Below are 25,817 nucleotides of genomic sequence, written 5' to 3'. Positions count from 1 at the left end.
CAATGCATCGTCACTCTGCTCAATCAGGTGTGGTCATCCTGCCTTCAATGTGCCTCTCCAGTGTCTCTCAACTCCATCGTTTCCACCGAGGTCTTGTCCAGCTCCTGCTCGTCACTTCCAATTGTTTTTCGTTGTTTTGTCGAGTCACATCCGTTTGGTTTTGGCTCACTTCGATATCTATCTGGCTTCAGTATCTCATCTTCTTGTGCCTTTGCTAAAGGGATCAATCACCTATTTACTGAACCTTACCCGCACAACTCCAATAAACTGTCAAATCCAAAGTCTGTGCATGTTAGTCATTTGCAAATATGTCAGATACTGGGCCGGAGGCCTGTCTGTTTAGATTTTGCACATTTTTCCTTAGTGTGTGTGCAGGATTTCTGCCGATTTCTTCTCACTTCCCCGCAAAGTCTGAAGGAGTGCTTATTATGACATCAACTTCCACATGGAAACAAAAAAAAAAAAGAAGAAACATTTCCCTTTACAACATCTTTTCCATACACACGAAACCACACTAAATCACCAAAAATGCTGAAAGCCCTGTAGTATTTATACTGATCCTGGAAGGCCGCTGCGTGAATACAGAAATACACGGAAATAAACAGAAAATGAAGATAGGAGGCATGGCTGAAGAGCATGTGGCTGTTTATGGATACGTTTAGTAGCTTCTGCAGCAAGAACACAAACCTGTCGTCCTCCATTGTTGTCTTGTTGGTTGGCAGGGTTACTGCATGCAAGTTAAAGGAGAAGAGAAGGCTATGATGTCAGCATTTTTGTTTTCTTCATCCATTTGTGTGGATATCGAGCCAATACATTGAAACACTTGAGCAGATATATACGCTCCCCCGGGGTGTCAATTCCATTTTAGCTCGGGGCCGCATAATACAGTCTAATTTCATCTCGAGTGGGCTGAAAGGGTAAAATAGTGCCATAATAACGAAATTTTATTAAGTATACGTGATGAAAATGTCTAGATTTTTGCATAACCAAATAATTTCAACCAAAAATTACTACAATCTCAACATAAACCCAATTTTAATGATACCTTCTGGAGCAATATACAATGAACTAGTCCAAAAACCTCCGATATAACTTGCATTATGCTTCATTTTACAAACTCACCCAGACAGCATGGCTTTGAGGCTAATCCTCGTTTGCTTGATTTAATGTGTCTTGTCCAGTACTATTAAGAAACTTGGTAAAAATTTCTAAGAAAATCTAGATTTATTTATTTTTTGACATTTACTTGGTGGTTTGGCTGGTTTTGACCCACGGGCCTCAAGTCTGCAACCCCGGCTCTAACCTGCCTGTAGGCATGAATGTGTGTGTGTGTGGTTTCTGATTCTGCCCTGTACTGGCCCAGACTCCCAAGTTGGTTAAAGTGGCTACAGAAGATTGATGATTGCATGCTTCAATATTTACCTCAGTGTGGATCCAGAATTGGTAGAGGAGGTTTAACTGTATGTGAACGGCAAAGACGGATGGAGGTACAACCAGAGCCAAGGGGAGGTAAAAAATCTGGAAAGAAAAAAGAGAGAAGTCAAGAGTTTAAAATAAAGCAAGAAGTAACATAAAACAAATTTTTAGGCCTTGATGACAGAAGCAGTTCTTGTTAGTGGGTTTGTTGACTTATCCTCTTGGATGAACTGCATCTTACCCATGAGGCGAACTGTTGGGTGGCGGACTGTCTGAGGGCGGTGCTGAGGTTGTAATACTCCGAACTGTGGTGAACCTGGTGAGCAGCCCAAAGGACAGCCACCTCTGAAGACACACACAAACACACGCACACACAGACAAAGCAGACTTAATATGGCTTGAGGTTTTCATGCCATTCATCTACTCAGGATTGTTAAGAAGCTAACGGCGGCTACGTAGCCTCCTGCTACAAGCTGCCTGCACAGGCCTTGAACCCCCAACACTGCGACAAGTGATTTATCTCAACCAATCAATCCTGCTCCTTCCCCAGATGGGTAACTGGACACTTTCATCCCCACAAGGAGCCATTTCAACCCGGCTCCCGGGCCGCCGTGATGAAAACCCGAGGCTTGAAGCTAGCCGGCCATCGGGAGGGTGGATTTCAGAGACTACGGAGGGTATTCGGCTGCAGCTGGTTAGCGTCCAGCCCAATGTCCCAGTGCTCCAGTTTACATTCCTCTGCTGTGTTGTGATACTTGCTACATTAATATCTGTGTTACACTTCATTTTAACATCCAAAGGGAACATGCTTGTTAAGTTTCACTGGATTTCGAGGCAGTTTCCGGACCACCCCGTCTGGTCTGTGCTTTTTGGCACCTCCCGTCCACTTTGGCTTCTGCTGCCGTACAAGAGAGAACAGTAACCTTCAAATATTGCACAACCACAAAGCCCTTATATACAGTAGACTATGTTTAGTAATGGACTCTATATAATAAGAAAAGCCAAAGTTATTAAATGAGGTTTTAGGTTTTTATGTGGCAGCGTTGATGTGTGTTGAGATCCGAGATTAGGGGATGATTGTCGAACAAGTTAACTTAAGTTCTTTATGATAATAATGACGAGTGAATGCGTTTGGCTGGTTGAGATGTCAGTTATAATTACACAGGACACACAAACGCAATAAAAACACACATTTTTTAACTTTGTAATTGTTAAAAATATCTTTTGGTTTGGTTAAGTTTATCTTGAAATGTCTAGTTTCTTTATTAAAGGCATATAAAATATCATGTATAATAAAAAACAGTTAAAGTTTGCAGGCAGGCTGAGGCCACATGAGCGAAAACCTTAATATAGTCAAACTCTTCGAGAAAGGAAGAATTTAAGTTAGTCTTGGAAAAACAATTTTTCACTTCCTATGAATCGTTCGCCATACAAAAGACAATAGAGACAACCACATGCATTATAACTCAATATAGACTGTACATCTACAGTATGGAAAATGGATAGACACAATGGATAGCAACAACTAAAAAAAAGAGTAAAATTCCTGTTTTAACTCTGTATTTGGTCTCCACCATTGACTGAAAACTCAATATTAGTGCTTTTAGTGGAAAAACATATTGAATTAACAGTTGGAAATAGTTCAATTACAATAAAGCTGGAACAGGAAATACGAGGAAACAAGGCAAGGATACTAGACAATCGTAAATATGGATCTGTTTCACACTTTTTAAGGATGTGTTGCTGAAATCAAATTGAAAACCAGCTAATATTTTCCAAGAATTGTCGAAATGTCTCCATCTCGACATCTGAAATGCTGTTTATTTTGTATTGGAGGTAACAATAACGGCGTCCCAACATTTTTGCAAGTTGGGTTTGTTGCTGGAGTCGCATGATGTGTCACTTAGCCAATTATAGCATCTTTGCTAGCTTTTTCCAAGCTACTAGCTTGTCAGACATTGACTTCTACTGACCTGCAGGCCGCGTTCAAATTGGTTTCATAGGGTATATTGTGAATGAATGCATGTTGATGAAAATCAGAGAGATGCAATTATTCATTTTCCTTAAATTCGCTGCCATGGACTTTTGCATTGACTTTGATTGATTTCAACATGTATTAAAATCCAGTTTTGTTTTGTAGTTTATTGTATTTAGGCTTTGTTGCCAGAAGAGATTCTAGTTTTTCCCAGAAGTTAACTTTCTAGTACGAAAGTGGGGATGATGATGTTGAACATATAACTAAAAATAGCAGTGGGAACGTTCAATTTCCTTTACAGAAAAAAAAAAAAAATCAAGAAGCCACATCTCTGACTTATTTCACTCTCTCTCTGTTTAATAAAGTTGTGAATGGTATCAGGGCGGGCAGTAGTAAAACTTGAAGGGGTCGAGGGTCTCCTGCACCTGAACAAACACACGGCTGAGAACTGAGCAGAAGAGCGCCACGAGATGTCCGGACACATTTCTAAAGGTAGAAATTCCTCAAGTGTTTGGGGAAACCCCGAGTGAAAACTACTGCTCCAAGTAATACTCACACCTCGCTTATTTAACGGGGGTTATTGCAGGATTTCAGCAGGTGTGAGGGCATAAATGTCACTGGGAATGTTTTTGGAAGTGTCACACACACGGTGTTAAATGGTGTATTTTTGGATGGAGTCAAAATAGAAGCAACAAGGGTTGGATTTTATTTCCAGCTTTATTGTGCCTCTCAACGCAGCCGACATGAGTAGGCGGACAAGGAAAGGGTGTGAGAGCGGAGGAAGCGAGGGGACAGACGGCATCTACAGCAGGCCAGAAGTGAAATTACGAGGTTTCTTCCTGTCTGAACCGTGGGGCTTTCAAAGATGGACTGTCCTGCTAAGAGACATATTGGGAGGATAATCCAGCCTTTGTTTAATTCCAGCAGCCTGAGGGGCTTGTTTTTTTTTTTTTTTTTTCTTCATCTCACTGGAGTCATGCTTGGCCGGGTCCTGGAGTAAGGCCGGCTAAGATTGATGCTTGTTGTCATTGATAGGAAGTTGGAACTGCTAGGCTTCACTGCAAGCCCATGTCCTCATCTCTGGACTCGGCGGGACACTGCATAGTTTGGCAGGGCCTATTCAGGAGGGAAGCCCCGTTAATGGTGAGAACCAATGCCACTGAGCCCACGATCCCAGCAAGAGGCAGAGAAATGCTGAGGACGGCGCTTCCATCTGGCCTCCAGTGAGCCGTAACTCACCGCTCCTCGGGAATAAGAGGGACGGGTTTACGCTAATCAGGTGACGGACATTTATGACGTCTCACTGCACGCCAACAAAGGGCTTGTTTGTGATTTGTCATGAGGTCAATTCAGTTCAGAGCACCGAAAAGCGTGGTTAACCCTGACGCTACATTAAGTCACATGAGATATGGAACTGCACATGGCCATAGCTCACCTGATAAACACAGTTAATCTAGATTATAAAGCATCAAATCTGAGGAAGTAACAGGGCTTGATATTCTAAAAACAAGAAATCGGACATCTTTCATGTTGGCGCTTAAGATTAATGATGCAATCTTCCTTTGGTAAACAGGAGTTTAGTTAAACTGGATGGATTGGATAACAAACCCAGTTTAACATCAATTATAATATTTATTTCATGATACCAATCAGTTACTAACTTATAGTTGTGGTAATACAGTAATGTAGAGAGACAGTGGCCAATCTGTCGGAGCCCTACGGTACTTGATGCAAACCCACCAGGTATACATAACTGAGGTCAGGAAGCTTAACGAAAGAGACACACAGCAAATATGTAAATTAGGGGCAGAGAAATTTGCTTCTAAATTAGTGTTTGTATCAGACTTTTCTTTCCACTCTTGCTTTAACTGAAGGATCTCTTTTTTTTTTTTTTGAATGTTAAAAGCACAATGCTCAGAGGTGTAATTCACAGATGGATTTTCACACAGCAGCTGCTTCACGTGGCTTGTCCACAGTGCCGTTACATCTCTTGATTTCCTGACCTTTTTTTTTTACTTTTTAATGAATACAGAGTGCATGGAAATGTGATTTATTGCAGTTCAGTCTTTTGCGATATGTATATTGCTGATAAATGTGCAATATATTGTGCAGCCTTTAAGCGACCTTATTGAGACGACTTGGTCATTTGCAAACATTAAGAAACACTGAGGCAGTTAGAATATCACACTGAATGTCATTTCCTAAACTATTCGGTGCACAAAACTTCAACATTTTCATGACGGCTTGCACTTTTTCCCCCCGCTACGACCGAGAAGATATATTGGACTTTCTGTTTTTTAACAGATTATTATGCTATCATTATACTGGTCCGGCCCATTAGAGATCAAATTGGGCCGTACGTGACCACCAGTCTCTGGATTTGGTGAGGAACAACAGATGACGTCGAGCAGCCGGATGATGTAATACTTCACTTTGTCCGAATTGGTAAGTCACACATAATCCACGCCAATAAGTCATAATCATTTTGACTTTGACTTTAGCTTGTTTACGTCCACATGCACCCTGTCGGGATCAGCGGTTACGTAACCTGGAGTCACACAAACGAATGTGGTAAGCGTCGATGATTGCCAGTGTCTACCTTAAATGCTCCTATAAATAGAAAGTATGACTGAACCAAAGAAAATAATCAGATCCAAACTGACACTTTTCAGCCACTCAGACCATATAAAACACTTTTACAGTTGCATCAATCAGCTGCCCGAGTCGTCACCCTCCTGGCAGCCTGCACGAGGGGGCCCTCTGAGTGGTGGGTCGCCCTGTCAATCACAGCGGTAATGAGCTGTGAACGGCCCTCCAGTGTTTGGATGGGAGGGTTCTTGGATGAGGTGCCAACCCAAACAGCCAGCGCGGAGCTCAGCGGGACGGTGGGCCAACTCCCCACCGGCGCTGCCATACTTCATGCTGTCCACACGGCTCAGTCACACACTCTAAAACTAAACACACTAAAGCTGGTCAGGCCCACTTGCGACTCACACAAACGGCTAGAAAGCTGTGTATAGAAACTGACAGGTGAGGTAAAACCACTCTCTGGTGTTACCTCTGGTGGTTTTTCAAAGTATTTTTGGTCATCTTTGGATTAACTGCATTAATTTTAGTTCCGATCGTTCAATATATTGAATCTTAGTTATAAAACACTGTATGCAGGGTGAGGCTGTGGGTGATTCATTGCAGTGATTCAAGCTACTTCACGGGATCAAACGTATTACCGTATCTTCCAGACTATAAAAATAAGTGTAACGAGGAACTTATAGATGAGGAAATACCATAATTATTAAATGTAAACTTTGCTGCATAGCATTTTTTATTTGGAGACATTTTTGCTCGACAGTCAAATACTGAAATAATTAAAGTTCTCTGGAGTGCTGTAGTAGCATTATTACACAGTGGTACATCTAGTGGACCTAAACATTATATACCAGTATATTTTGGTGTAATGCCGTATTTGATGAAATAGTGGCAGTAGTGAGACGAACTGTCAGCGTTTTATGTTTTTTTTTTAATGAGAAGTTGCACAACGCTTCTGTTACAGAATAATATACTGTCACATCAGAGAGTCGACGCATGCTTTGTACTTTTTAGTTGCACTTGAGCCCAGAGAAGAGCTGAGAGCAGGCGTGTTAAACACAAAACCTGTTGGACAAAATAACAACAGCTATATACGTTTTTTGTGAAATTAAAATTGGCCTCATGATGAGATTGTACTCATTTTCTGCAGTAATTGTTGGGTTGTGCATAAAAATTGACCTTTTTTAATCGTGTATAATCTGCGCCACAACAAAGAAAAATTTTAGAATCTAAATTTAAAGGTTATTATGCCACCATTTTACCAGTGCGGCCCACTCAGGATGTATTTGGGCTGTTTGTGGCCCCTCAATGATGATTATGAATATTACTTCTTCTAAAGCAGTTCCCTCGAGGATCATCTCACTTCTAGTTGATTTACAAATTGCACCCTGATTGTAGTGCAAATACATTCTAATATACTGTAGATCATAATAGATTTTGTATTTGAGCTTTAAAAACAGGACAACACGGAAAACTTTTGATTTATCTTTTAAATGATAAATAAATTTAGTCAAATGTGACACAATTTCCATATGGACTTTATTTTTTAAGAATTGATAGTTTTCTGTGTGTTGATTTTCATTGTGGAGACTGACACTGTGTAAAACAGTGCAGCATTGAAGTGTTACTCCAGTTGAGGACAACTGAAACCCACCCATGAGTAAGCATCTTTTATTTCTTTTTTTTTAAAACGGAGACATCTTTGCCAAAATTTTTTATTACAAAGCAGTAAAAATGGATATATAAAATTAAAACCCATAAAAAGCACATGAAATATTTCTATTCGTTTCCTTTATTAGGCCTGTTATTTTGAGACATTTATATTGTTCCTCAAGAAAACTAAATACAATAAATCATAACGATGATAAAGTTATTTTGAAACTCGTGCTTTGGAGAAAATGGGACCAAAAACGGGGAGCCTACAAAAAGTATTCAAGATTCAAAGACGTCAGTTGAATTCAGTACGACTTGAAGAGAAAAGGACTAAAGTGTAGCTCAACAACGCTTAGCAGATCAGACATGTTTCTACTCTGTAAAATCTTGTTTTTTCATACTTAATGAATAATTATGTGTATTTTTCAATAAGAGAAATGACGTTTCCAGATCAATGTGACATGGTGCTTGTGTAAGAATGAATAAGAACATTTACAATACTGCAAATATTTCCTTTTGAACTTCATTATTAACAATTTAATGAATATGTAGTACAAATGTGTTCTATATCTTTCACAGATCTCATCATTGAAGATAGTTCGCTGGTTTTTGTAATTTCAAAATGTTATCGCTCGGGAAGAGTACAATGCCGTTCTCTATGATATTGATTTCTATATAGCAACCAAATGGAATCCATCCTGGGCAGGATGTGTATTTTAAGGTGGATGCAAGAGTTTTTCCCACTAAATAAATCAGATTTGTTAGACAAAAACAAAACAAACTAAAATCGAACTAATCTCTGAAACTCTAAGTCAAAATGTTTTTTTTTGTTTTTTTTAATCTATGGAGGAACCTGCACTTAATCCTGGCATTCACCTTTAAAATTTCTAAAACAGAGTATTTCTAATGTACAGGTGGGGCCAAAAATGAAAAAAACTACTGCACGTAACGGCTGTACTACAATTTCCTGACAAAGTCCAAGAACATGTGTTTGAGGTTTGTTTGTGACTCTAAAGGTTGGAAAAAAAAAAAAAAAAAAGTGAGACTGTGGGAGGAATTTCTCTTAAATCCTCTTAAAATCCACTTTCCTGTCCACATCTGATCCTGACAACCACTGGGAGTTTGTCCTCGGTTCCATCTGCAGCCCGAGTCACCTCCTCCATCAACACAGCTGACAGAGGGAAGTCTGTTTGTGCCTGGAGCGGAGCGCACGAGGGCAACAGACAGCCGGACTGTGGCCTCCGCCCCTCTCAGCCTTCACAACACACACACACACACACACACACACACACACACACACACACACACACACACACACACACACACACACACACACACACACACACACACACACACACACACACACACACACACACACACACACACACACACACACACACACACACACACACACACACACACACACACACACAAGCTCTGTGGCGTCCAGGTTCAATCGGACCAGATCCTCCCGCTCTCTCCCTCTTTCAACACACAAACGGCGAGTGCGAGCACAGAGACCTATAGATCACTGTTGATATTATCTTTACCTCCCATGAGGCCTTTCACTTGCTCTCTGCTCTGCTGCCGTGTGCGAGGACCCCCACATCCTGGCCAGACCAGACCCGGAGAACCGGCGAGACCGCGCCGGGGGTGGGGGGTGGATGTGGGGGTGGGGGGGTGGGGGGGGGATTCTTTTGTCGGCTCTGCAACCTGCGCCGGGCCAGGAACTCGCCGTCAGAGCGAAGATTTATGGAGACCCGGCCACCCGGGGGCATTTCAAAACCCCCGCCCTGCCCCTCTGCCAGGAGGAGCTCCTCTTTAAACAATAACATCCACATCGCCTGCGCGTCCCCGGGGACGGAGGACAGCGGCGGAGTGCTGAGCACATCTGTTTGTCTTCGCATGTGCTGCTGTGTGCAGGGAGGAGCGTGGACGGACACACCAGCAGAGCTCAGACCGAGGACGTAGCGAGGTGCCAGCCAAGCAGAAATGCAGAGGGTCCCTCAACATGTTGAACACATAAACTAACAGCAGCCGAGGCTCTGCAGTTTCCTTAATGGTGGAGGACATTGCTGAACTCCCGGCTCAGTTTGCATCGTTGCTTCTGAGTCGTGAACGGGGAACATTTTTCTGGAACAGCACAAAGTTGTTCGACCCACGATGAAATACTCTCAATTTTAACTGTTTAAAATTAGTACAAATAGGTTAAAAAACTATGAAAAAAAGCCATTTATCTCTGCATTAGAAGAAAACATGTCCATCATAATCAGATAATCCTCCTACTGGGATTTCAGGTTGGTCATATTTGGGCTACTTGAAGTTTTTGCGGGTGGTATGAACTTTTAAAAAGTTTGAAGCCCTCTGGTAGTACCGCTTACTTCGCTTGTTTTTTTTTGCTTCCCTCACCAGACAATGTTTCACTGCTGGTTGCTGAACCGTAGTTATGAGGGTTTTTTCGGCTCAATAAAGATAAAAGAGAAACATTTAGATTTTTTTTCAGTGCTTGGTCATATTGAACAATAACTTGACAAGAGACGTGTTTTGGGACCGTGGGAGGAGACCAAAGTACCTGAAAAACTTTTTTAAAAATACGTGCAGCAGAAATCTTCTTGTGAGATGAGCGTGCCAAGCACCAAATAATAATTCAAACTCAAAACCGTGTCCGCGTTTTCCACCTTGTCTTAGTTTTAGACAATATTAGGAACAAACTACAAATCACTGTGTTCTGACAGTTTTCTATCAAAACCAGATTTTCACTTCTGCAGCAGTTTGAGCCACAGTGGATCGGACCACCATAGGACTCCTTCACAGACTCACTGCTTTTCATTCCTTGGATGGAAAAAGAGAAGTCGCCAACAAAACCTGCAGCTTCGGAGATGCTTTCACCCGGCCTTACAACCTTTCACAAATTGACCATCTTTTGCACATTTTTCCACTTCAAACACATCTACTTTGAGGATAAACTCTTCACCTACTGCTTCAGAAATCCCACACACAAACTTTAGAGACCAACTTCAATACAAGCACCTAGAAATGACTGACAAAATCACATCTCAGCCATGCCCCGCCTGTTCTGGTCACCCCCAAGGATCTGTCCTAGGTCCCACCCTCTTCATCATCCATCTCCTTTCACATGGCCGCTTTTAACCAAACGTACATAAACACAGCTTCATTGCTATGCAGACGACACTCAGCTCTATCTGTCCACTACAGCCTCCTCCCTCAGCTTCTCTGTCCCTCTGGCCTGCAGGACTATCACATCTCTGGAACGCAAACATTCGATCGCTGGACTTCTTTTTAAACAAGCATATTGGTGCTAATTGCTGCCGGTCTGATGCGAACCCCTGAACCTTCAGGCAGACGAGTCGGGCCTTTAACCGGTAAAAGGGGCCGTGAGGTCAAAGCTCACGTCTTCGCTTCGACAGAAAATACTCCACTTTGAAGGAGTAATGATACCAATTTGCCCGACTTTTAAGTGATGCTCCCATGTTTCTGAGCTATAAGTGAAACACTGAGCAGGAGCAGTTAGTGTGGTGAGACAACCCCAGTGTAACTCCATTACCTCACATATAATCAGAGTACAGACAGCTGACTGGTTGATTAATAGCCTGAGTCTGGCTGCCATGCCTGGATATAGACGCCGCCCGAGTGCTGAGCTGCTATTAGTGGCCCCTGCGATATGAGGTTAGAATAAACAGAATCAACAGGCCTGTCAACAACATGGCCGCATTCGAACCGAGCCGGCCTCCTGCTCACCCAAAGTCATCTGCTTTCAGTCCGGATCAGAATAGAAGAGTTTTGGACGGACGCAGTTGAGAAAAAGCAGCACAGGAATTTTATTATTTTTTTTAAAAGAATGTGGAGTAGGATAAAATTTGTTCTTTATTCTCGTCAGAGCTGCGTGGTGGAGTTAGCGGTTTGAGCGAAAAACAACCCGGTTAGTGTCTTGTTGAGGACTTTACTCTGTGGAGTTTGCATGTTTTCCTGAAGCGTGCTTGACTGTTGTGTTTCTTGGCGCCTCCAGTTGCTTTGCATGGGCAACTTTAGTAACTCTTAGGGCCCATTTCAATGTTTACAAGTGAAGATGGACAACACTGGTTGCATTTTGTGTGTCTGTTTCTGCAACAATACTGCAGGGATCCACTGAAAATGCAACTTTTTGAAAGCGGCTCCCAAGGTGGAACTTGTAGAAAATGCTACGACTCCAATTTGGGGAAAATGCTACTTTTTGAAAACGGTTAGATCAGTCTCTATATGAATGGCGGAAATGCTGTTATTGCGCATGTGCATCACAGTTTTTCGTGCCAGTAGATGAACAATAACAATGTTTTCCTCCAGAACGCCATGACTCTTAGTCCACATTCTCCTGGTCATTTTAGAGTTGACAGTCGCCGTAATAACAATCCAACTTAATCGTCTGTCCATACATATGTCCACGCACTCGCCATTGTTGATGTTTATGACATTTTGTTCTCTGTGTGGTTTCAATACAAAAACAACCACAGCACCCACGACTGGCTGGTTTAATGTGAAAACGCTTCTGAAACGAAAACACAAAAGAACAATGCGTTTTCACCTGAAACGCTGTTGTGTAATTGGAAAAGCAGAGTATGTGTGCATGTGACCTGTTGCCCTGAATTAAATACAGCAGTATAGAAGATGATGGATGGCTGGATTCTTGTCAGTCTTCGGGTTATTGAACCAACGTGTTTATAGAACGAGGGATGTGTTGGCTGGTAATACATAAACCCGTGGTTAAATCCTCAGCAGGGCTCATATCATTTGAGAAGGAAGAGGAGTTCATCTGTCTGGAAATCTCTCAACAACTGAGATCATACGTCACTGCTGCTTTAAAAGGCAAAGCTTAACCATGACAAATACAATAAAAAAAATAGCAATAATATAGGAGAGGCACTCACTGAAGCTGCAGCACTGATTCTGTGGTACAGCATTGATGGGTTCAAGCAAATATTGATATCACCAGTTATAATAAAGAAGCACTTCATCTCATATCGTCTGCGCACAAAGGTCGTTTTAAATTCGGGATCGGCCTCAACTTTAACCACAACGGCTGTTTGCCTGAGCAGAGACCGGCCGAGTGCCAAACGGAGGCCATGCATACCGTTTAGTCACAGGCATATAGTAATACTGAATGGAGAATCAACAGTCTGGTCCAAGCCTAAATTTAAAGAAAAAAAAAAAGGAGGGGGGGGGGATCGGGGATGGTTCAGTTTCCTTCCAATCTGTTGTTATCTACAAGATCAGACAGTCTGGCAGGAGCTGAGCCGAGCGGTCCCGTCCCCTCGGTGAAGATGGCATCGGGACAGACGACTGCCTTCTTTAAAGTACTTTTCCACTTAATCATCTTGGAGCTGTCCTTTCAAGTGGAAGTCATGCCATGGAAACTATGAAAAATGGTAATGAGACTGGTCAAGCCGAGTCTCCTCCGGGTTCTTACTTCTCAGTGGTGAACGTCACTCATTTCTTATGCAATATTAAGGTTCATGGCTCTTCTTCTAATAATATTATAGACGTTTCTGTTTGTTTTGAGGCATAAGAGTGTAACGCTGTGGCCAAGAAGTGAGTGCAGTGAAAGTAAACAGCTTGCGAAGCGCCGTTACACGACAGTTTGACGATCGTTAAGCTGCAGAAAAACACCAGTCGCATCCTACATTTGCTGCATTCCTCAGTGCTTCTTTATATGCGTCCCTCACGTCGGGATGTTTGGGTTGATCCGTCCTCTGAAAGGAGCCCGAGAGCAGAGTCTGGTTGACCAAGATGACCTCGGCCGACCAGAGTGAGGAGTGAGGACCGTGCCGGGCCCCGTCCTGCGGTCGGGGACGGCCACTTCCCTCTGGTAACAAGAGGAAAAGCTTATATATCCCGAGCGAGCGCTGCGGCCGCTCAGCTGCTCAGACGACTATCTGCGACCCCACAATGTTCCATAATAACAGCCCCGGCAGGCTGGAGGGAGAGGAAATTAAAGTAAGTGGAAACTTTTTTTGGGGGGAGGTAAAAATGATTCTGCAGTTTAAAAATAAAATAATTCCGACCGAATAAACCGAGCGCACACTGGAGGAAGCATTTCTGCCCCGAGTCCACAGACAGTGACAAGGGACAGACGTAGAATTAGAGTTTTTCTCCATTTTCTCTCTTTTTTTTTAAGGTTTTATTGACTGTGAATGAGCCAATTCTGCCAATAAGTCACACACACGTGCATCATTGACCACTGAATCATTAATGCCAGTTGTTTGAAGGAGTTTCCAGGTCTGAAGTCTGAAGTTTTGTGGACATAATTGTCAGACTTGGTAAACAGATCCGACTCAGACGGCTGCCAAGGAAACACGGCGAGTTTTTTTTTCTCTCCCTCCAGCTGAGGTTTCGGTTTGGTTTATTCTGTCGTAAAACAACCGACAGGCGTGAAGACAAACAAACAAACAAACCTCACCTGAGAGCAGTCTGACGAGAACGATGACAAGTTTACAGTCAAGTAATTTTGCTCAATTACTTCCCAATCTTATAATTGATACTTATATTACAAGTAGTGTGATAAACTCTGCTCCACTCCTTTCTGATGTACAAATTTCCTTTCCTGCCACATTACATTCACCGAACGATGGATAAAACGTCATTTGAATGTTGACAACAGCAGATCAGACTAAAAAACATAAAATATATTATATTATATATATATATATTTTAAAATCAAAGTGGATTGGAGCCGTCACCTCTTTACAGAGTGAGATCGAAACTGACACAGTTTATAAATTTTTCTTAATGAAAAAACAGAATAATCTATAAGTAATTAATCACTTCCATTGTTTAGTACAACCTAGAAAGAATTCTACAATGTGTAAATTGTAAAGTTTTGAGTTTTAGCAAAATTGAAATTGAACCATCCACTACCTACTTTTTATTAAATCTTTTTTTACATCTTTTTTTTTCTTCACAAACCACAACCAGCCACTAATAACAGATATTAATACTCGATCAAATTCCACTACATCCGATTCAGTTCATTGCAGATTGTACATTAATGCAAGATATACATTTCTTTCCTATTATTAAACTGACTTTTGATTTTTGCATTAATCTTATTGAAGCACAAAGCTAAAAAAAAAAAAGAAGAAGAATGACGTAAAACATAAAGGAATAACCCAACAAAACATAGTTTTTACTCGAGGATATAAGCCAGTTTTCAGATCATTCCCATGGGTTACATTTGCTTCCCTGATTTGAAGAGTTTGGTACCATCATGTATTTCAGTTATGCTGACCCTTGTGAGCGTGCCTGCAAATCTTTGGCCTTTCTCCTGACGGGAAGCTAAAACTATAAGTTACTGAGCTTTTTCCCATCAGTGCTCCTCGACATCAAAACAAGCCTGTTTATTGAAAAAGAGATTCAAAGCTTCTCATATCTTAAGACCCAATTTTATAGATTTAGATGCTATTTTATATACTAATATTTAATCCTTTTTATTACATTTAGTTATTATTTTCTTCCAACATGTTTGATTTCTTGTGTTTTCTCACAATAACTGTTTTCTCATTGCTGCTGTTTTGTGTGAAATCTCAAGAATAACCTTAATTCAACCTTAAATCAAATATCACTGTTGGAAATATATTTAGTTATTGGAATAATGGTGTTTGTTGACATTGTTAATGTTACTGTTGATTTTGTCATTACGGCTGTTGTTTACAGTTGTTACAGTCATTGTTTTTTTTTTAAATTTATTTTGGGGTTTTTTAGGGACCATATACAAAAACATTCATCTTTAAGAAAAGATGCTTCGTACCAGATTTCAGCCGTAGCTCGTTTCCGTCTGCAGTCAAACAAAATAATATTACAGATATACAAATAGAACTTATTCTTAATCTTTCCATGTTTTGTTTTTTTCACACGTGTTAAGGATCCATTGGTCTTTTGATAGGTGACATAGAAGTTCAAGTTAATATAATTACACCTAGAGCTTCATGAATGTGAATAAAAAATATATATATATAAAAAAAAAAAGAGGCCAATAAAACAAATCTGTGCAGGGATTAGTCATCCATCAGGAACTGAGACAATTTCTCAGTAAACGCAAGCACCCAATGGTGCTCACATCAAGTTGTAGAGTCAGAGAAATGTCCCAGTAAGCTCAGTGAGCTGAATCTGCTCTGATTCATTTCCCATTAGTCAAAAAACTCTAACTGGAATTCAATAAAGTTTCATTTCATGTGGCACCAAGTCATAGCATCATTCATTTCAGGCCACTTCACACTGAGAGGTCAAGACCTTAGAGAGAGAAAAGAAAAGAAAAACAAAAAAACTAAGAAATCCCACAATTCAATGACTCCCACATGAGCAACTGAATGACTGAAGAACAGGGAGAAACCTCCCACACATCTGACTGTGAGGAGAACAACTGATTATCCGTTTCTAATCATTTAGTTGCTTCATAAAATGACGGGGGAAATCAGGTCGACTGGCTCTATCCTCTGTCCGATACAATCCGTCTATTCTTCCCTCCTGTTTCACGCAGAATGTCCCGATTAACGTCTAATAAAAGCATCAAATCGACTCTAAAATCTATTTACAAAAGGCAACAGGCTCCTCGACTGAGAAATACATAGACACTGCCGTGGTGTTTTTGTGAAATGATCGTCTGTAGAGTCACACGAGTCCCATTTATTAGAGTCCATCAACTCCACAGGTCCTTTAACAAAACTTAATGGTTAAAAAAAATTTATTACAATTTGAACAATTTTATTTCTTCTGGACATGATCAAAAAAAAAATAAATCTCTGCACCTCTGTGTCCTTGCCCTCCATGATTAGAATCTCAACCCACAAACCGACTCGTCAACAGAAACATACTTTAAAAAAGAAAATACGTTTTTTTTCCCCTATTCCTAGTTAATTTACATAAATAGCTGAATTCTCAGGGTACCTTTAAAAGGAGAGTCCAACTATTCCACATGAGCAAGCAGAACTGATTCAGATGTTGGGGATTTCTGCTGTTCCGGTTGACTTTAGAGGTTAAGAAGAGGGAAAAGGAGAGAAACATGCAAGTGACTGATACAGTCTTTTGCAAACAGAATGTGTGAAGGTGATTCTAAGAGATTCTGCTGGGGGAGGTTCGTTATGGTCATATATAGTGGAACCGTCTTGAACCCTTTTCAATTAAATTTCTGCAAATCAAAACGTGCCAGAAATAAGAACTGAGCCGTGGACTTGCCAGATCCGGGATTGAGGGTCTGGAAATTGTAATTTCATCTGGCGAATGTCGGGCGAGTTTCATGTGTCATGCGTCCAAATGTCGACCCATATTTCTCCAGGAGTCCACGGTCATATGAGGGTTTTGTGTCGTATTTACTCACAATTAAGTCCCTAAACACTCGGGAGTCGGTGCGGCGACTTGATCTCGGACCTTGAGCGTCCTCACTGTTTCAGGTTATGCATGACATAGTTAACAGCGAGCAAAGAAAACAACAAACAGCACTCAAGTCTACTCATATGACCTTTCCTGGAGGAGGAAAATTACTACCATGCAAGTGGTGCAACAATTGAATGTATTGTAAAAGAGCTGCTCTATCAGACACGTGGTAAAAATACCACCGAGCGTAATTTGAATGCAAACTCACTTTCAATACCACCTAAAAACGTGCATTGAATGCAGCAAAGACTAAGGATGCTCTGATATGACAGCATCATCGGGTCCGTTACTGCACAGAGCGGGTACTATGTGACGTCCTGCGATTTCACTCCGAGCTACATGCTAGAGTTTCTGGGCTTACACACGGTGTGTCGATAGACGCCATGCACCGCTGTACACGTATTCTAGATTGTAAGGTTGTTGCAGTGGAAGTAGGGCTCAGAGGTGCGGAGGTGGTTGGCAGTAACACATAGCCTATCGTATGCATATGGAGTATCAATTAGACTTTATGGCTTTTAATAAGTACTTGTATCGGTACTCCGTATTGGCAAGAAGCTAAACGTTGGTACTTGTCCTGTTACTTCAATAAAGTGGTATTGGCGCATCTCGAGTAAAGACCACCCAAATCCAGATAAACCCTTTTTTCCCTATATGAAGCAAACTAATTTCTTATGAGTAATGTGTTATAAAAATGTTTTAATTTCAAAAGAAAGATCCAACATCCACACTCTGACACCATCACGCTGAATACGCCGTCTGCCACCATGGTGAAATGTTAAAAACATCCTTTGAGTGGACCTTAAAGGCACGAAATGTTCTCAGTGGATGAGAAGCATTTTGGCGAGCCGAGCCGAGGCGGACGGCCTGGAAAACGCGGCTTCTGTTGAGCTCGCTCCTAAAATCAACACACTTTCATCCAGAACTATGCGGACTGGACGGCGGGCAGCTTGATGTGCCACTGACACAAATAAACACGAGTGCGGGCCACAAGTAAATACCTCTCTTCCGGTGCAGTGAGTGGCAGCTCACCATCTGGCACGTGCATCACTGAGCACATGGAAAGAGTTGGGTTTTTTTTTTTTTTTTTTGATCGGAGTGTTTTTCTTTTATAGTGATGCTGCAGGATGTCGCTGCTTCAGAGGCTGGACTATATACGGCCTGTTGCTGTGACAGCACCGGGTTAAGACCACAGCTCTCTGGAGGCTGAGGCCTCTCACATCTGCACAGCTCCGGAGCAGCTGGATGTAACTCAGAAATAATTGCTTCCTCTACGAGGTCCAGGAAAGCATGATGTGTATGTGTGTGTGTGTGTGTGTACTATCTTCACTGCTCCTCCCCGCAGGGACGGCGACTAAATCAACATTTTGCAGCCGTTCATCAGCAGACACCTTTTGTAGTCTTTGTTAGCACAATCTGATGGCAACATGAAGGACGAGGGGAGTTAAACCGACGCTGGCATGCGCTTGATTTTTATTGGCGTATTAATCTAACGTCCAGGAGAGAACACTGGAAACTCTTTGAAGTCAGATTTAACCATATTTTGGAGGCAAGTATATCAATGGGAAACAGTTTCTTACCCCGGACGGATTCAGAAGAACACGACAGTGATACGCTGGTGAATAAATAAACCCTGTCAAGTGCATACGAAAGCAGGTGCCTGCACAGGTCTGCTCCTGGTTCTATGAAGACATGTGCAAATGTAATTTTTATAAACAGAGCAGAGGCAATAGGGAACCGGAGAGATTTATTTTATTGTAATGCAGCAATTCAAATAACTGAATATGGGAAGCACCAATATAAAGAACAAGTATGAGTACTAACTTTTAGTTTGTTATATTAATACTAGAAATATGCGCCATTACACTTTATTTCTAAATGTTTTCTTTTCATCTGATGCTTTCAAATTTCACTCAGCTCACACTTGAAGCGTCTCCGCACTGCCCTATGAATACTGTGGGCTGTAGACTGAGCTCACCGTTACTGGTGTTGTACGATCTCTCACTTCCTCTTGATGTTTTAGCAGAAGCTAATTTACAGTCTGCGTTACATTTGTCATTCTCATTAATATTGAAGAATCTCCAGACATTGGACGTCGCTCATCCCCTCGTCTTCCTGATGCATGACGTCACATATTTGCCGGCTTGTATCTGGGATATTTTACAAGTACTCCGTGCAGTATTGAACATATACCTATACTGGTATCGCTGCATCCTTAAACTGAATAAATGAATAAAACGGCTTCTAATAGTTCTCATAAAAGTTATACAATATACTCATATATACAAAAAAAAACACACTTTACACTTTTGTAAAACAATCATCTGATATTTTTCTGCACATTTTTGTCTGTATTTTTGTATTAATGCTTTTAAATTTCACTTTTTAATCATGCAAAGCCAATTTAGCTGTTCCCTTGTGTAAGAAATATGTTAAATAAATGGCGTTGCCTTGTTTATTTACTGCTCTTTATTTCCACGGAGGCCAGAATAAATGCTGTGGACGCCCTTTTCCGATGCGTTTCTTTGCAGGATCATCACAGTGAAGCCAAAGACTGAGGGTCCGGACCCCAGGTAGGAAACCAAATCCACAGAGCGCATGTGTGCTCGGCTCACAGGAAACGTTTCCTGGAAGCACGCCGCTCAACACGTGACTGTTCATCGCCTGACTAACCGACACAAATCCAGTCTCACGGCATGTAGAGTGTTCTGAGATCACACTGTGAAAGCTGCTCTCACAAAAAGATTGTATTTTCATCGCTCTCACAATGGGACAATGTGAGCAAAAACCCGAGTCATGATGAGCCTGAATTTCATCAACAGGCATTAAACGGTGCAGACACACCAACATCCACTCTGCCAGAAGAAGCCTTCCCTTGATTCACCACTGGGATTATTATATAATCATTATTTATAATATACGTGAAACAAGCTTTCTGTGCTATACAAGGAGCCGTTGGTATTAGACAAATTTTTAAAATATTTTTTTGTTTTGTTTTTTTAGAAAATGGTGAAGAAACTTTTCCAGTTTACCATGATTTCATAGTGTAGAATACCAACTCGCATGTTTAGTGCTTTTCACAATTATAAGTAACCAATTGCATTCATTTATTTGAAAATTTAAATAATGTGCTTAATCAAGCTATAATGTGCTTATATATATATATATATATATATATATACATCATTATAGATTTGTAGGCATCATTAGTACATAGGAGTCTCAAGCAGCTTCAGTGTTTCCTGAATGTACCGTGAGCGGCGCGATGAACACAGTAGTAGCCCAGATCCACCCCCAGGAAGGTGAACCAAAAGGTCCAGGCAGAGTCCCAGGGCAGCTCCAGCAGGCGGAAATGATCCCACACGTACATGTAGGCCGTCAGCTCGCAGCCTCGCATCAGCAGCCTGAAGGACCAGTCAATGCGTCACAATCTGAGATTTCTGAGATTAACCATTTGACTGTAGGATTGTGGGGGGACAGAAAATGTGCAAAAACATAATGTGTTTTATTGAAGATGTTGAGACCATGTTCCAAGTCAACTCTGTGATTTCACCATCAGACTTCGAAGGTCCTGACAAAGTCCACAAAGTTGAATTTCTCTGCTTCCTCGCAGGTTTTGAGATTTTCTAGCGATCATAAACAGCCTGCAAGTTATAGTTATGACTATCTAACCCGGCCGTGACTGTAAAAATCAACAGAACGCTACAAGACATTTGTTGAAATTCTACTGAAAACTTGAAACTGGAAAACTTGGACACTCACATCGGGAGTCTGGAGATCATCCCGGCCGAAATGGAGATGATCCCATCGCTGACGGTGATCACCGTCGCCCCCGTCTTCAACAACCCCACCGCCAGCTCCAGCAGCATCAGCCCCACAAAGTAAGGGAAAGCCTACGCATGCACAGACAAACACACACAGCATGACTCAGCACTTTTTTTCAAAACTGTCCAAACAAGACGGATTCAAGTCCACTGTTGCTTTTAGCAGTCGCACGGAGCACGAGTGTTTGTTTTGGCAGACGAGCTGAAAGCTCGCAGGGCTTTCATGTCTTCGTTCAGTGTCTCAAGCCACAATGATTTGGCAGGACAGACAACACAAACATTTCAGCAGCACTTGGAAGCAGAAATGATCACAGCGGACAATAAAGTGACAAAACAAACAGCATGTTTTCATTTCAGTAATATGCCAGTCAACCCAAACTGTCGAAATCCATGCATTTAATGTGAATTTAAACTTAATAGTTTGACCGGGGATCCTCTCCTCACAGTAATATGTAGATAGCGTGTAAACAAGCCAGTTTACTAAAAAAGTGGTCAAAAACATAGAAGTGGCTGCCATTTGTAGTACATTTCATGTTTTATATCTGAAATTAAAAGTCATTCTTTCGTGTGGAGACTCGAGCTTTTTATACCACAAAATATGATGCTTTCGAAATTCCTCAACTGTTCTTAAAATGAAATTTCACCATGGACATGCTGGCAGGGCGGCCAGTTAATGACAGGCCGAGTTAATGGACGGGATATGAATTCAAGGAGAGATTTAAAAAAAAAAAAAAAAAAAGCTACATTGGATGCTGACTCCTCTCAAACATAGAGATAATAACTGTTAATACATTCATGTTATTGATTGTGTAGAAGATTGATGTTGGTATAAAGAAGTATAAAATGACCCATATATGCTGCAAAACTTACAACAAGGTCATTCTTGAGCATGTAATAGAATAAAGAAAGTGAACTGAGCTGAAAAAAAAAAACTCAGTCAGAAGTTGCCAAAAATGAATGACTCGTCGTAACTACTCCTGACAAAACAAATGGTGAGCAATAACTGAGGAGTCAGTGACGGGCCTTTATTTCTAACAGTTCTGGAAACATGTAATAACCTCTTAATGGGTCTGTCAAACATGGAACAAATTAGTGAGGGACGGGGTTAGCAAACAGGTCACAACTGCAGCTTCGGCAGCGTGTCGGCCCCCGCCGGGTCGCTCCAGCTAGGAGCCGGTGTGTGTGTGTGTGTGTGTGTGTGTGTGTGTGTGTGTGTGTGTGTGTGTGTGTGTGTGTGTGTGTGTGTGTGTGTGTGTGTGTGTGTGTGTGTGTGTGTGTGTGTGTGTGTGTGTGTGTGAGTGAGTGTCATGGCTGTGAGAAGAGAGAGGAATGAAGGGCGTGACGAGACCACGGAGGAGCGCACATCTGCAGGTGGGGAGGGAGGAAGTGTGTGTGTATATTCATGAGTGGATGGAAGTGAGAGTGAGTGTGTGCACGCATGTGTGCATATCCCCATGTGGATGATTCCACTTTAACGTGCAGGTGTGTGTGTGTGTGTGTGTGTGTGTGTGTGTGTGTGTGTGTGTGTGTGTGTGTGTGTGTGTGTGTGTGTGTGTGTGTGTACAGGCAGAGGCAGGAGGGCCACCAGGGACCTGCGATCACACGCAACACTCCAACATCTGGCAGCGGACTGCAGAGCTGCAGCTAACAAATGGGCTCGCAGCGCAGGCAGACCTCCTCTGAACCCGCTGGGAGAGAGATTATCATTCTGGACTCCAGCCTGAAGCCGTCTCTCCTGTGTTTCTTTTTTTTTTTTTTTTCCACCCCTCTCCTGCCTCGCAGATAGTTTTACCTCTGCAGCCCCGACTTCTTGACAGCCCGGGATAAAATCGTCCGGGAGGGCATGCCGATTCTCCTGCTGCGCAAAAGAAGAAGAAAAAAAGCTCGTCTTTGTTATTCTTTTCTTTCGAACGCACGCATTTCTTGGCCTTTTTCAAATCCGAATCGAATACATCTTTTTTTTCCTGACAAGTCTTTCTCTTTATTCCGTCCATCTATCCATCCATCTCCACTTGATCTGGCACAATGTCGCGGGGGCTTGGAGGCGATCCCAGCCGACTGCGGTCCATCATAAGACAATCTCACACAATCTCACTACAGGCGCATTTCAAGTCCGTAAATAACCTCAAACTCAGACATCCATGTCAAAACGTTACCCTGCAAGCGCAAAACTTTTCTGAAGAGGAAACGCTGCGTTTTCACTTGAAACGTTGTCGTGTAAGTAGGGTCTTTAGTCTGGTTTTCAGACTGAGGGAAGAAGCCAGAGAACATCCACACACAAACAGGAAAGAACATGCAAACTCTTCATAGAATAGTCAATATAGAACATAGTCTAATAGAATAATCCCAATAGGTGCTGCGCAATGTATCGCACATTTATCATCATCGCAGTATCAAGGTGTGCGTCATACATCGCGCAAAACGGTGACAATTTATATTTGAATGGAAATAAGGGGAAAGAGAAATAACACTGCTACACCGCCTCTTATTCTCTCCAAACGGGACTGTAAAGATCTCTCAGGCACTTCAAACTGTATTTTTCTCTTTGGTGCAAATAAACTAAAAATCCTCGGTATTATTTTTTACAACGCAGCCGACTTGGAGCTTGGGCGTACCGCTTGTTGTGGTGTCTAATAACTGCATTTTATATAAATTTTTATTTTCCTTTGAATCCAGCTTCACTCGGAACATGACATTTGCAGGCCAGATGGGTGCATTCTCCCTAAGCAGCCCCATTTATAAGGTCACGGATGGCTGATGTCTGCCGAAAACACGCAAGCTGACGATGCACTTTCATCACCGCCGGCTGAGAAATATCTAAGTTTGTGCTCACGTCGCTGAAAAAAAAAAAAAAAAAACGCCGGGACCTGGCAGCGACCCACCGGGCCCGCACTTCCAAACAACTCCAAAATTAGAAGATTGTGTTTGCTTTCTGGTGATTCATGTGGCCTGTTGGGATCAAAGAACAACAGTTGCGAGGGATAGTTAATGACAATCGCACACTGTAAACTGTGCAGAGTCACTGAGCTGCCCGGGCACGCCCACGCCGACCCTTTACCACCCTGAAGCCCCGCGGCAACAACAAATTTGCCTAATAACGCTTGGTAGTGGATTAAAAGGCCTCCTGCTGTGAGGGCAATTGTTCTCCTCCCCGTGATGTTCCCATAAAACCTCATGACAAACATGTGGCTTTAACCCCGCACCAGACATCTACCGCAATAAAGCAAAATAAAGTCAATCGAGACGCTGTAAAGGGACAATAAGGAGGTGGGGGGGGGGGACTGTTTTAAAATGTGTATTAAGTGGAGGGGGATTAAGCAAGATCGACTAAATTAGTGCAGTTTTCAGTGACTGCTGGTGGAGGGTGACCTGCGGCGCTCGCTTCTTAACCCGCCGGGAGAATTCACGGCTTTATCGGTTCAATTTGTGGTTTTAAATCGGCGTCTGTGCGTGGAGTCACACTTCTGTATGACCAACTTGTAAAGATGTGAGTTTAGATTAACCCCCGAATGTCTGTGTTTTGGCTGAAAAGTGACTGGAAATAAAAAAAATTTGGGGAAAAAAATAAAAAATGAATGTGCGCACAGGGCAAACATGCAAATTCCAATGGGAAAAGCTGAGGAAGTGCATAATTACTGTTCAAACCTTTTCATCTGCATCTTTGGGGCCAATAAATTCACTGTTTTAAACAGACCACAACTACATCCAAACACTTTTGTCCAACTATGAATAACTTCATTCTTTTAACACTTTATTGCTCATTTCTGTCACTTTGAAGTGCAGAATTCATACTGGTGCACTGATTCAATGAAAAGTTTATTATTAAACCGCTAATGTAGTCAAAGTGTACTTGCAGCTGAGTACAAGGTAGTGTAATCATTCATTGCTAGTGTGAATACTTTGAGTACATTTTTGAAGCCACTTTGGCTTTTCAGTGGCGAAGGAACACAAAATTTAAAGTTGTATCTCTCATTTACGACAACATTCATGCTTTATGTGTTTAAAACAATCAGTGCAATAGAGTTTTCTTCGTCATCTCTTAAAGTTTGTAAATAGACATTCAGTTCATGATTAATCATTATTGATATGCTTGACCCCCGTTAAACCTCTCTAGTTGGAACTTGACCATCACTTTTACTCTGCCCATTAACCACAGGGGCACCGGGGCAATTGGCCCGAGGCCTCAGAGGGGCCGCAGGGAGGGCACAAAGCTAAATATCTGATTGGGTATTGTTTTATTAACCCGTCCTTCAGTGCCGCTGTACTTAGACCTGCCTGTGAGCGTAAACTGAGGGGGAAAAAAACCCCACAAAAACTGACCGCAAGCACTGAAAGTTTGAAGTATATCCCTCAAACTTTCAGAGTTTCTGTGTTGAACATAAACTTCATTTTGAGGATATTAGACACCGGTTTTGCACATTTCAAACTCCAGGAAGAGGAAGGCAGTTTAAAGTTTGCTTGCCAAATGAAACCAAAGCATTTCACATTTAAATGGACACTTTCTTCATTATTTAGCAGTTTATTTAATCTTTTCTTGAAGTTGACCGATTTTCAAATGTTTATGTTGCACTAAAACGTTTAAATCTGCCGCATCTCGTTAAATTGTGAGGCGACGGGTTGTCTTCTGTTACGTTAAAATGCTTTAAGGGGTAATAGATTACTTTATTCTCACGGGCATGATGGATCGTATTTATTTTTGCTTTGCTCCATGGAAATAGTTCATTTTGTGAGATTATATCACCTTTCTTTCTTGACTTGTACTCGTGAGAGAAATTAACTTCACGTTAATTTTGCACCAGGATTTCCTCTGGGGTGTCAGCATTATTTCAAGAGTTGAGAATAAGATTTGTTAAATAAAAAGATTCTCGAAGAGTGGCTGCTTCTTGCAGTTTTCTTTGTTTGTTTCAAGTGAAAGCGGAGGACAGTTCCCTCCCTTTCTATATACA

The 25,817-nt window shown here is 41.7% G+C and overlaps 1 protein-coding gene across 2 annotated transcripts in view; it reads right to left on the bottom strand.

Moving 5' to 3' along the window:
* The window catches only part of agmo (alkylglycerol monooxygenase), a 61,649-nt gene that overhangs the window by 34,308 nt on the left and 1,524 nt on the right, over positions 1-25,817 (bottom strand). For both annotated transcript variants that reach the window (XM_080471578.1, XM_080471577.1), the window contains exons 2-5: positions 20,810-20,940; positions 20,300-20,451; positions 1,658-1,761; positions 1,423-1,518 (exon numbers count right to left, since the gene is read on the bottom strand). In XM_080471578.1, coding sequence (XP_080327704.1) covers positions 1,423-1,518; positions 1,658-1,761; positions 20,300-20,451; positions 20,810-20,940 — 483 coding nt within the window. The remainder of the gene's footprint in view (positions 1-1,422; positions 1,519-1,657; positions 1,762-20,299; positions 20,452-20,809; positions 20,941-25,817) is intronic.

This window comes from Lipophrys pholis, assembly GCF_963383615.2.
Source record: "Lipophrys pholis genome assembly, chromosome: 9".
Lineage (NCBI taxonomy): Eukaryota > Metazoa > Chordata > Actinopteri > Blenniiformes > Blenniidae > Lipophrys > Lipophrys pholis.
Note: the sequence above shows the minus strand (reverse complement) of the source record. Positions and strands in the feature narration are given on the sequence as shown.